The 12969-nt window shown below is 39.5% G+C and overlaps 1 protein-coding gene across 1 annotated transcript in view; it reads left to right on the top strand.

Annotated features, from left to right (window-relative positions):
• The window catches only part of fgf11b (fibroblast growth factor 11b), a 59572-nt gene that overhangs the window by 21773 nt on the left and 24830 nt on the right, over nucleotides 1-12969 (top strand). Inside the window, exon 2 of the mRNA XM_079861002.1 lies at nucleotides 5589-5699. Coding sequence (XP_079717128.1) covers nucleotides 5589-5699 — 111 coding nt within the window. The remainder of the gene's footprint in view (nucleotides 1-5588; nucleotides 5700-12969) is intronic.

A 12969-nucleotide genomic window follows, 5' to 3' on the forward strand; every position in this document is an offset into this window, starting at 1 on the left:
GTTATTATTTTATTTTATTTACCTTTAAATTACTACATTTGATCAATAAATAATACAATTTCAACTCACAATAAAACATAACTCACAATTTCATGCATACACATTTTAATTCAGCTCAAAATATCTTACATTGGGTGTCTTTGCTGACCTCTTGTGAAAAAAATAAAAAATAAATATCCACTAGATGGCCTTATAGCTCTATTTGGAGCAAATGAGCTGTTCCGCTTTGTCCTAAAGTCAGTTATCTTCAGTATGCATTCAGATACACATGAAGACATTATAAAATATTTTTTTGGTAAAGTTTTAGCATTTTCGGTTAGAATTTTGAGCATGTTTAGATTTTTCTATGTGTACTGAAGCATTCCTCGTATTGCATTCATTCTTATGGGGGTCAAATTGACCCGCAAGGGAAGGATTTGTTTCATTTTTTAAATTTCAACCACAAAATCCCTCGAATCCATTAATTTTTTTTGGTGTATTTATGGTTCAAGTGCGACAAAAGTCCTGTGGTCTTGGACCCCTCCGATGAACACTCAATTTTTTAAAAAATATTTTCCGGGTCAAAATTTTGACCCGAGGGAAAATGTTTCAGAAAACAACTTCCATGAACAGCGTATAAATAATGTTTTTGTGCTAATGTTTTTAGAACATTATTAAAGACCAGATAACTTTGAACGAATGTTCTATTAACGTTATAACGTTAATAGAACATTCGTTCAAAGTTATCTGGTCTTTAATAATGTTCCTGTAATTGAGGAAACTGATTGCGGCAAACCATTTAAGTTTAAAAATAAATACATATGAGTATTGTGAACTTATATATATTGAGTCATCAATATATATAAGTTCACAATACTCATATGTATTTATTTTTAAACTTAAATGGTTTGCCGCAATCAGTTTCCTCAATCGGTTTGAGTTGAGTTAACTTTTTGGGTTTTACAGTACTGGAATAATGTCTGTTCATTCGTTAGCCAAAGTTCTGAGAACATTCTTGTTAGCCGGGATATGACTACACAAGTCCAAACACTAGTATTACTAAATATACTGAGAGCAACCCACCACTTACTCATGTTCCTATGCAGAACTAAATTAGTAAAAAATGGCATGCTCCATTAAATGCTGTTAAACACCATATATGTTTGTGTGTGTCTCTGTTCTGTCACTTTGCTGTGTCATGCTGGTTTTTAATAATAATAAATAATTACATTTATATAGCGCTTTTCTCGGCACTCAAATCGCTTTACATGGTAGGGGGAATCTCCTCAACCACCACCAATGTGCAGCATCCACCTGGATGATGCGACGGCAGCCATATTGCGCCAGAACGCCCACCACACACCAGCTTATTGGTGGAGAGGAGACAGAGTGACCAGGATGCCTGGCAAATTTGGCCAGGATGCCGGGGTTACCCCCTACTCGTTTCGACATCCTGGGATTTTTAATGACCACAGGGAGTCAGGACCTCGGTTTAACGGGGCGTTAGGACCCACACAGACCACAGGGTTAGCACCCCCTACTGGCCTCACTAACACCTCTTCCAGCAGCAACCTGGTTTTCCCAGGAGTCTCCCATCCAGGTACTAACCAGGCTCAACCCTGCTTAGCTTCAGTGGGCAGCCAGTCTTGGGCTACAGGGTGATATGGCTGCTGAAATTTTTGGATGTGATGATGAAGAGCCATGATAGCCGCAGTTTCCTGCTGTTTAACAGTAGCGTGGGATGCTGTTCGCAACCCATCGGTTTATGCTGATACTCTAAAGTGAATCATCAGTGTCACCGTTCCAGTGGAGGGCAGCTGAGATTCTGATTAGCCCTGTCATGCTTCAGCTGTCAAATGAGGCTGTAAGTGTATACTTTATGCCTGTCCAATACATAGAGCCATTTTCTCTAATGAAATTATGTCAAATGCATCCCTTCCCCCACCTCGCCTGGCAAATAATCACATGCTTCCTCTTTTTTTGGTTGCATAATGCATCACATTATTACACCACATAGGTAATTATTAGAAATTGAAGGAGAGGGGGAAAGAGTAAAAGAAATGAGTTGGAAATATTGTAGTCATTTTGTCCGTGTAAATGACCAAGCTAACTCAGAATTGTGATGCTGAAAGAGGGTGGAAAGCAGCTCAGTATTTTGTAGCAAATGGTTTTGCAAATTGCAAAGTAATTTCATTGCAGTGTGTTTCAGGAATATTTGTTGTTACTGAGCTTATTGTCTGATAATGTAAAGTTAACGACTTGCTTTATACAGAGGAATTATCTGCTAGGTAACATGCATAAATAACTTAGATTGTGTAAAAGTGATGCAGGTGTTTTCACTTATGCTTATCCGGTACAACAGAAAAGGTGTGTTCGACTTGAAGCGGCGCTTCGCAGAGCGATCGGTGTATGACATCAAAGTACCGCGAGAGCAATTCGAAAACATACGGAGCTGTGTACTCTCGGACAGTGTCAGTGAAGAGCACCTTGAGATGCAATATGAGACATGATGAAGTAAAATCGAGGTAAAGCAGAGTATTTTTATTGTGTGCCATTACAATCATGTCATGCAAAAAATATAAAATGTTTAAAAGGCCATTTCTACCACAAAATGTTGTCTCAATGACACTGTGGTGGAAATGTTTATAACATGCATGACAGAATTTCTCATGTATTTAGACTATTGGACATTTTAGTTTACAGTTAAAACAGTGAAAAGGTTAAAAGTGTGTTTTAAGAGAGTTTATGTTGTAGTCCACAGGGTCCAAAGTGCTTCTAGTTGAAGAAACACCCAATACACCCGACTGCTCGCCTCGGAAGTAGGAGCTTCTCATGTGTACTTGAAAGCAGAACAATTTCCTATTCCTACCAACACTCACTTCTTGCTGAACTCAGGCTAGAGATAAAACTGTAGCAGCAAAACTAACACATACACACAATCAGACACACACAAACCTGAGCTTTGCAACCTCTTTGTGTCAGTGGCATTTTTATCAGGATTTGCGTGGGTGAAATCAATACGGGCTTTTACCGGGTCTTGGGAAAAGTTCAGCAGATTCCACATCAGTTCTCTGCATTGCTAAAGGTGTCGTGACAGCAAAGAAAAGTGGAAGGACACACTCAAGAACACACACACACTGTGCAGGACGTGTAGCGGAAAAAGATCTTCATTGATTGGATCGCCCAATTAACCATTAATTACAACAAAGCAGTTCTCAGTTCATTTCAAGTTTGACATGATGAAGCATGATGAATTTGAGACTTATTGTCTTTTTAACCCACCGGCTCGACATTTATACAATACGAACCTTTAATGTCCTTCGCAGTGGAAACTAGCCAGCCTATCCCTCCAGATAATCGCTTTTCTTCCTTGAGAGATTTCTTTCATTTGAATTTCACTGTGGGAAATGAATCAGCTGGTCCTAAGAAACTGTGCTTAACGTGGTCACTACATTTACTACAACTACACATTTTTTTTGGAACGTATTGGTAGTCTGTTTACTAGCAATTTTCTATTTAGCTTTCCTTTTGCTTGTTTCTAAAATGAACAAACCTGGCCGGAGGGACTGTACTAATAAAACATTCAGCTTCTGTTCTTCTCCTCAAGTCTCATAAATAAACGTGCAATGCGTATAAATCTTTAATAGAGTTGCATACGCATTTTATTTCCGAAAGTCCTGAAGTGACCAAAGCTTGTCTAAAAATAAAGTTGGTGCTAACGTGAATACAATGCTATAGGATGGACTGTGAAGCGTTCATGGTAAAATGGCCACAGGGAATGAGGGAGCAAACATTGTCTTCAAGCAGTTATACATGAGAAAGTGTAAATGTCAAGTGAGTTGTGCATACTAAATGTTCATGACTAATGCATTATCTTCACTATATGTGAGGCCTGCGAAAGGTAGCCTATTCTGATCTGACCCTACAGGTCATTTGGAGGCATCTTCATGTGCATAAGGAACAGCTGTGCTCTAGATATTGATGCTAAATTAGGCCAGTGGTTCTTAACTGTTGGGTTGTGGCCCAAAAATGGGTTGCAGGTCTGCTGGTATCGTGGACAGCAGTGGGAGAAACAATGCCACATGCAAAAACCCTAACTGTATCATCAGTGCTTAATGATTAGCACAGCAAAATAAATAGACATGTGACCTTTTAAAAAGGGAGCATAAGCATCCAATCAAATTCTTAAGAATTTTGGCAGAAATTCACAGGTTGCTTGACACAACTCTTCATCTTTGAAAACCATGTTTTCTGTCTTATGCAGAGTATCCACAGGTGTTAACAGTTAATTTGATGAACTGTTCCAAAAAGTTTAACTACCAGAAAGTTTTGCAATACTTTTTGTATTTTATATTATATTGTATAATTATAATTCCATTTCACCTTATGTTGTGAAATGTTTTTCATGAAAAGTGTTGTGCTAAGTTTCTATAAAAATAAATGCTTTGGTTTAATATTTGATCTAACACAATGGCATACATTTGTAAGTGTGACTTAAATGCAGTTCATTGGACACATTATCTATGTATACAACTGTTCAAAACACTGTCTCCAGTCTTCAGTGTCCCACAATCCTTCAGAAATCATTTTAATATGCTGATTTGGTCCTCACTAAACATTTGATATTATAATCAGTGTTGAAAACAGTTGTGCTGCTTAATATTTTTGTCTCAACCATGATACAGTACATTGTTTTCAGGATTCTTTGATGACTATAAGGTTCAAAAGAACAGCATTTATTTGAAATATAAATATTTTGTAACATTATAAATGTCTTCACTATCACTTTTCATAAATTTAATTAGTTTTTGAGGGGAAAAAAAGTATTAATTTCTCTCAAAATTTTTTACTGACCACACGTTTTTGAACAGTATCGTATTCAATTGTTTTCTTTCATGTTTTAATATATGTTTACATCAGGAAGTTTGGTCTGAATTCCTTTTTTGAAAAGGTACCTGTCACTATTATGTTCAGTTTGTTTTCATTAGTCACAGGTTTTCTTTCGTTCAGTTTTCCCGCCACTCATTTGTTACCATGCACTGATAAAAATTTATTGTAATTTTAAAAGAAATTCCTGGCAACTAATTGCCGTAAATTTACAGCAAGTAATATACAGGATTTTTACTGTTTACTGTTTCAAGTACAAGTAACCACTGTTTACTGGTCACCGTCATTATTAGTTAAGTTGTACCCTCTGTGTTCTGTTAATCATCTCATTTGTGTTTGTTACTTTAAGTTGTGCCCTTGCCTTCATTCCCTGTCCGATCCCTGTTACGCTAAGTCGTGTTTGCTATCGCCCGTCTCTCTGCCTGCCTGAGGTATTAAGATTAAACTTTGAGTGTACTTAACTGGATCTGTCTTCGTCTTCCTGCCTGAAACACAACGTGACAGTACCGCCCCAGTAACGGCTTTTGTACCTTTTTTTTCTGAGAGTGTCATACTAAATATGTGCACAGCATTGCAGTATAAGTACATCTTGAGGCACTGTTAATGAATATACTCTGATGGGTAAGCTTTAATGAAGCGTTAATGAAGTCGCAATCCGCAAACTGTGATGTTTTCTCCCCGGACTAATATTGTGTGTCTGTGATTGTGTTTTTTCTCTGCAGAGCCACAGCTAAAAGGCATCGTCACCCGTCTGTACAGCCAGCACGGCTACTACCTGCAGATGCTGCCGGATGGCACCATGGACGGCACAAGGGACGAGAACAGCTGCTTCTGTAAGCGCGTGTTCTTTCTCACTTGTAATTCACACCTGACAAGCGCAGTGTGACTTTGGTTGGTCAGTTGTGGAAACTATTGAGTTGTGTCTGTGTGTGTCCGTTCCTGCGACTTCTAGACAGACATAAAATGAACTTTTGTTGTTCATGTCATTCATTTCCTCTGTCTTACAGTCTCCTCACGTACATGTTCTGTCTGTTGTAATTAATTTGAAAGCCTGTGTTGGCATATGTCCCTTATGTTAGGCCTAAGGTGTATAACCCATGGTCACTGGTACAACTCTGGGGATTCACACTCAGCTGAATTGAAGATCACATGCCGTGGTATGAATATTTGTCTTGTCTGGAATTAAGGCCAAACCCGATAATTAGAAGAGGATTATCAGATATTCTTGGCCTTGTTGTGTATTTTAATCAGATGTCTGTAATTGATTCAGTTTTTATGATAATATGGTAATTGTTGTTTTAACGATGTCTGAGCTGACATTAATTAGTATGTCACTCACATTGCAAAATTCCACTGTGCTACTTTTCCATTGTTTTTCTATGCATTAGACGGACATGTTTGACCGTTGTGCTTGCATCATTTGAAGCGCGTCATGATTGACACAGCGCTTAAGTTAAACTTTTGGAAAACACATTTTTATACCGTTTTTTTCCGTTCCACTGCCCTGCTTCTCGCGTTGTTACCCACAAAAACTAGTTTTGTGTGAATGGCCTCTTAGAACTCAGTTAGAAATCCAATGCAAATTGTTCTAAACAAAACCGCAACAAAACCATTGCGCACCTCTGTGCAACACACAGCCGTGGTTCGGTACTAAATGGATCTGCATTTTGAACTAATCGAGTGATTGATTCAATAACCCATTCATAAAAACATGGGCTGCGTCCAAAATCACATTCAGTACATGTCTGAGTAGGTACTACATTTGAATTTGAATTTACTTTGTGACCGTTAAAAAAGTATGTTGTGTATATAGTGTGAATATGGATAGTATGAATGAAATTTGGACGTACTACATCGCCATGTTGTTACTGTCACGTGACCTACCAGTGTCAGTTGCGTCCCAATTCAGAGGCAGCACCCTTCGAAGGACTTTGAAGTCCATGAAGGTCGGACCGAGCGTTGTTAAATGGGACGGTCTAGACAATAGGATTGTTCTTGTGGCCTAACAACTGTGACAGGTGCACTTGACTTTTTTGAAAGTTATATTCAACTGTCTGAAAAGAAAAGAGGGTTCACAACCTGTCTAAATATTTTCCAATTATGGTCCATTTATGTACATAATAAAGAGTATAAAATCACATAATTGGTAAGATATGTCAATATTTGAAAAGTGTGTTTTGAATATTCAAGTTGAATCCCAGCAATACTTAAGTTTAATCTGGCATTTTCTCCCAAAAAAAAAATCCAGTCATTGGCCACTAATCTTGGGATAGGCTTGAGTGTGAAGGATCCACTCGTTCTATCCATAGTAGTCCATAGTAGTCGATTGTCGAGTTCACGCGCGTGATCATAGGTAACTAAACCTATGCGCGTGAACTCGACAATCGACTACTATGGACTTTGACCGAAAACTGGAAGTAAACACAGGTATGTGCGCTGGCTGAATTAACATCACTTTTATTAATATCTTTCACATCTACTGCAGTCAGATTCACCCGTGTTCACTCTGAAGGAATCACTCACAATGGCTGGGCACTTGTAATGACACATCAAGGATGTTAAGAGGCTAAAAGCAGGTTTAAAACTTGCCCCATTGAAGTCAACAGGGTGCAAATTTTAAAAAGAGGATAACACGGTGTAGGCAACACCGATTTTTGTCGTTGTTCTCTGTACTGACAGCACTCCAAATTTACACAAAAATGAGCTCAATGTTAAAATTGACCGGAGTTCTCCTTTAAGCCAGCCACTGCCAGCAGCTGGGTTTTTTTGTTGTTGATCATTTTCACAAAAATGTCATGCCCCCAGAATATTTTGTTGTATGAATATCTGAACATGCAATATATCAAAAGAAAGAACAGACGCTCTGCTTTTAAACAACAACAACAAAAACATTTTATAGCTTCGTGCATTCTTTTTTCCCCAACACTAGAATGTGGGTAGGTTTCATAAAAAAAGCAACATTTTGAACGAAAAGCTGAGAAAATCACGTTTTTGTCAAAGACTACATCCAGATTGGATTCAGAACAATGATCAAAAAATGGATGGAGCAGATCGAATCCATCAATACCCCTAATGCTTGCACATTCCTATAGCTCATCCTGGGTCGACATTTGATTCGGTAACATTAGGCAGTTTAGATTTATTTGCTGCTTAATGCTGGTGATCGCATTATTTTACATATATCGCTCGTTTCTGCATCTTCTTCGCATATCTTTTGATCAGGAGATTCAGTACTCTATCAGAAGATGTGTAATAGCCCCCCCTACCATTTAACAGTGAAAACATGGAAAGCCAGAAAATTAATTTTTTATAATTCCATATTTCAATATGTAATATTCAATATTTTAAAAAAAAAATAGATTATATTACTATTAATGCAATTGTAATTTCAGTGTAAATAGGCTTATGCCACCTCTGCATTAAATAGTCTGTGTAAATACATCTAAATACCATCAGATGCAACTTCACAAAAACACACAGCAAAATATTGTCTAATTATGATTATTAACAAAATAAAAATAAAACAATTTATAATTATTGTCAATATCACACACCTTAAACATAACAGTGTATATGTTCTGTCTAGGGATGTACAATATATATCTAATCCTCACTTATTCTTTATAAACACTAATAATTAAATAACATTGTTGAATGCAATCTTAGAAAAAAAGGTTCAATGGGGTTCTATATATACAACGGTAGGGTTCTTGTTTCACTTTTAAAGAACCCATTATGCCAAAGTGTTCTATATAAGAAGAAATGCCTTAAATGATTACACAATACTTACATTTTTAACAGGTTATTTCCATAAATGATTAAACTACACTTCAATTTTTAACAGGTTATTTCCATATTTTCTAGCGATACAGTATGTTTACGAGCTGTTTAATTCATAGTCTTAAAATTATCCCATGATGGGAAAGGTTCTATATATGAAGGGTCTGACAGAACCCTCTAAGGTTCTAGAACAGGGGTGTCCAATCCTGCTCCTGGAGGGCCACTGTCCTGCAGAGTTGAGCTCTAACCCCAATTAAACACACCTTAACCAGCTAATCAAGGTCTTACTGGGCATACTAGAAACTTCCAAGTTGGTGTGTTGAGGCAAGTTGGAGCTAAACTCTGCAGGACAGTGGCCCATTTGGACACCCCTGTTCTAGAACCTATTTTTTCCCAAGCGTGTATAATCTTTAGAAAATTTCAAAATTAATACCTATTTTTCATACTGTACACACGTTGGGATGCCCACATTTACTTGAAGCATTTTAAAAATTTGATTTAGTTTGTCATTAATTTAGAATAAAGTAAAATAGAATTTTAATTTTGGTTTAAATTAATGGTTAAATGATTGCTCAGAAGTCATTCATTTTTAATTAGTGTTGCCTTTTTGAGGCTCACAAGCAAATATTGGCAATGCAAGTTGAGCTGAGTTTTATTTTATGTAAATGAGCAGTTATGCAATGCAGTGGCTACCAGTGGGAGTGCAGACAGAGGAAGTCAGGTGATTTGCCCTGTAGTTCAGCAACTCCAGCAATTAATTCAGTATGGACACACCTTAAGTTTTTTGCATAGAACCACTGAAGAAAATTTATTAACCTAAGATCTTAGTATCCCATTTCTGGAAGTTAAAGGGATAGTTCACCCAAAAATTCTGTAATTAAGTACTCACCCTCATGTCGTTCCATACCCGTAAGTCTTTTGTTCATCTTCAAAACACAAATTAATCTTTTTGATGAAATCTGAGAGCTCTCTGTACTCTCCATAGACAGTTACGCAACTACCACTTTGATGCTGCAAAAAAGTTCATAAAGAGATCAAAACCTCATCCATATGAATTGAGGGGTTTAGTCCAAATTTTCTGAAGAGACACAGTCGCTTTATATGATGAACAGATTGAATTTAGGCTTTTAGTGACATATAAACTTTCATCAACTCATACATCAGTTATGGTAAACGGAAACTCAAGCATGTTCGCTTGATGTGCGGTGAGGTTCATTCTCGTGTTACGCAGCACGTTTGAGCTTCAGCAAGGACCAATGAGGTTCATTCTCGTGTTACGCAGCACGTTTGAGCTTCAGCAAGAACCAATGAGGTTCATTCTCGTGTTACGCAGCACGTTTGAGCTTCAGCAAGAACCAATGAGGTTCATTCTCGTATTACGCAGCACGTTTGAGCTTCAGCAAGGACCAATGAGGTTCATTCTCGTGTTACGCAGCACGTTTGAGCTTCAGCAAGGACCAATGAGGTTCATTCTCGTGTTACGCAGCACGTTTGAGCTTCAGCAAGGACCAATGAGGTTCATTCTCGTGTTACGCAGCACGTTTGAGCTTCAGCAAGAACCAATGAGGTTCATTCTCGTATTACGCAGCACGTTTGAGCTTCAGCAAGAACCAATGAGGTTCATTCTCGTGTTACCCAGCACATTTGAGCTTCAGCAAGAACCAATGAGGTTCATTCTCGTGTTACGCAGCACGTTTGAGCTTCAGCAAGAACCAATGAGGTTCATTCTCATATTACGCAGCACGTTTGAGCTTCAGCAAGAACCAATGAGGTTCATTCTCGTGTTACGCTGCACGTTTGAGCTTCAGCAAGAACCAATGAGGTTCATTCTCGTATTACGCAGCACGTTTGAGCTTCAGCAAGAACCAATGAGGTTCATTCTTGTGTTACGCAGCACGTTTGAGCTTCAGCAAGAACCAATGAGGTTCATTCTCGTGTTACCCAGCACGTTTGAGCTTCAGCAAGAACCAATGAGGTTCATTCTTGTGTTACGCAGCACGTTTGAGCTTCAGCAAGAACCAATGAGGTTCATTCTCGTGTTACGCAGCACGTTCGAGCTTCAGCAAGAACCAATGAGGTTCATTCTCGTATTACGCTGCACGTTTGAGCTTCAGCAAGGACCAATGAGGTTCATTCTCGTGTTACCCAGCACGTTTGAGCTTCAGCAAGAACCAATGAGGTTCATTCTTGTGTTACGCAGCACGTTTGAGCTTCAGCAAGAACCAATGAGGTTCATTCTCATGTTACCCAGCACGTTTGAGCTTCAGCAAGAACCAATGAGGTTCATTCTCGTATTACGCAGCACGTTTGAGCTTCAGCAAGAACCAATGAGGTTCATTCTCGTGTTACGCAGCACGTTTGAGCTTCAGCAAGAACCAGTGAGGTTCATTCCCGTATTACGCTGCACATTTGAGCTTCAGCAAGGACCAATGAGGTTCATTCTCGTGTTACGCAGCACGTTTGAGCTTCAGCAAGAACCAATGAGGTTCATTCTCATGTTACCCAGCACGTTTGAGCTTCAGCAAGAACCAATGAGGTTCATTCTCGTATTACGCAGCACGTTTGAGCTTCAGCAAGAACCAATGAGGTTCATTCTCGTGTTACACAGCACGTTTGAGCTTCAGCAAGAACCAGTGAGGTTCATTCCCGTATTACGCTGCACATTTGAGCTTCAGCAAGAACCAATGAGGTTCATTCTTGTGTTACGCAGCACGTTTGAGCTTCAGCAAGGACCAATGAGGTTCATTCTCGTGTTACGCAGCACGTTTGAGCTTCAGCAAGAACCAATGAGGTTCATTCTCGTATTACGCTGCACGTTTGAGCTTCAGCAAGGACCAATGAGGTTCATTCTCGTATTACGCTGCACGTTTGAGCTTCAGCAAGAACCAATGAGGTTCATTCTCGTATTACGCTGCACGTTTGAGCTTCAGCAAGGACCAATGAGGTTCATTCTCGTATTACGCTGCACGTTTGAGCTTCAGCAAGAACCAATGAGGTTCATTCTCGTATTACGCTGCACGTTTGAGCTTCAGCAAGGACCAATGAGGTTCATTCTCGTGTTACGCAGCACGTTTGAGATTCAGCAAGAACCAATGAGTTTCATTCTCGTGTTACACAGCACGTTTGAGCTTCAGCAAGAACCAGTGAGGTTCATTCCCGTATTACGCTGCACATTTGAGCTTCAGCAAGAACCAATGAGGTTCATTCTCGTATTACGCAGCACGTTTGAGCTTCAGCAAGAACCAATGAGGTTCATTCTCGTATTACGCTGCACGTTTGAGCTTCAGCAAGGACCAATGAGGTTCATTCTCGTGTTACGCAGCACGTTTGAGCTTCAGCAAGGACCAATGAGGTTCATTCTCGTGTTACGCAGCACGTTTGAGCTTCAGCAAGGACCAATGAGGTTCATTCTCGTGTTACGCAGCACGTTTGAGCTTCAGCAAGAACCAATGAGGTTCATTCTCGTATTACGCAGCACGTTTGAGCTTCAGCAAGAACCAGTGAGGTTCATTCTCGTGTTACGCAGCACGTTTGAGCTTCAGCAAGGACCAATGAGGTTCATTCTCGTGTTACGCAGCACGTTTGAGCTTCAGCAAGAACCAATGAGGTTCATTCTCGTATTACGCTGCACGTTTGAGCTTCAGCAAGAACCAATGAGGTTCATTCTCGTATTACGCTGCACGTTTGAGCTTCAGCAAGGACCAATGAGGTTCATTCTCGTGTTACGCAGCACGTTTGAGCTTCAGCAAGAACCAATGAGTTTCATTCTCGTGTTACGCAGCACGTTTGAGCTTCAGCAAGAACCAATGAGGTTCATTCTCGTGTTACCCAGCACATTTGAGCTTCAGCAAGAACCAATGAGGTTCATTCTCGTATTACGCAGCACGTTTGAGCTTCAGCAAGGACCAATGAGGTTCATTCTCGTATTACGCAGCACATTTGAGCTTCATCAAGAACCAATGAGGTTCACTCTCGTGTTACGCAGCACGTTTGAGCTTCAGCAAGAACCAATGAGGTTCATTCTCGTGTTACGCAGCACGTTTGAGCTTCAGCAAGAACCAATGAGGTTCATTCTCGTGTTACGCAGCACGTTTGAGCTTCAGCAAGAACCAATGAGGTTCATTCTCGTATTACGCAGCACGTTTGAGCTTCAGCAAGAACCAATGAGGTTCACTCTCGTGTTACGCAGCACGTTTGAGCTTCAGCAAGAACCAATGAGGTTCATTCTCGTGTTACGCAGCACGTTTGAGCTTCAGCAAGAACCAATGAGGTTCATTCTCGTGTTACGCAGCACGTTTGAGCTTCAGCAAGAACCAATGAGGT

The sequence above is a fragment of the Squalius cephalus genome (assembly GCF_949319135.1).
Source record: "Squalius cephalus genome assembly, chromosome: 24".
Taxonomy (NCBI): Eukaryota; Metazoa; Chordata; class Actinopteri; order Cypriniformes; family Leuciscidae; genus Squalius; species Squalius cephalus.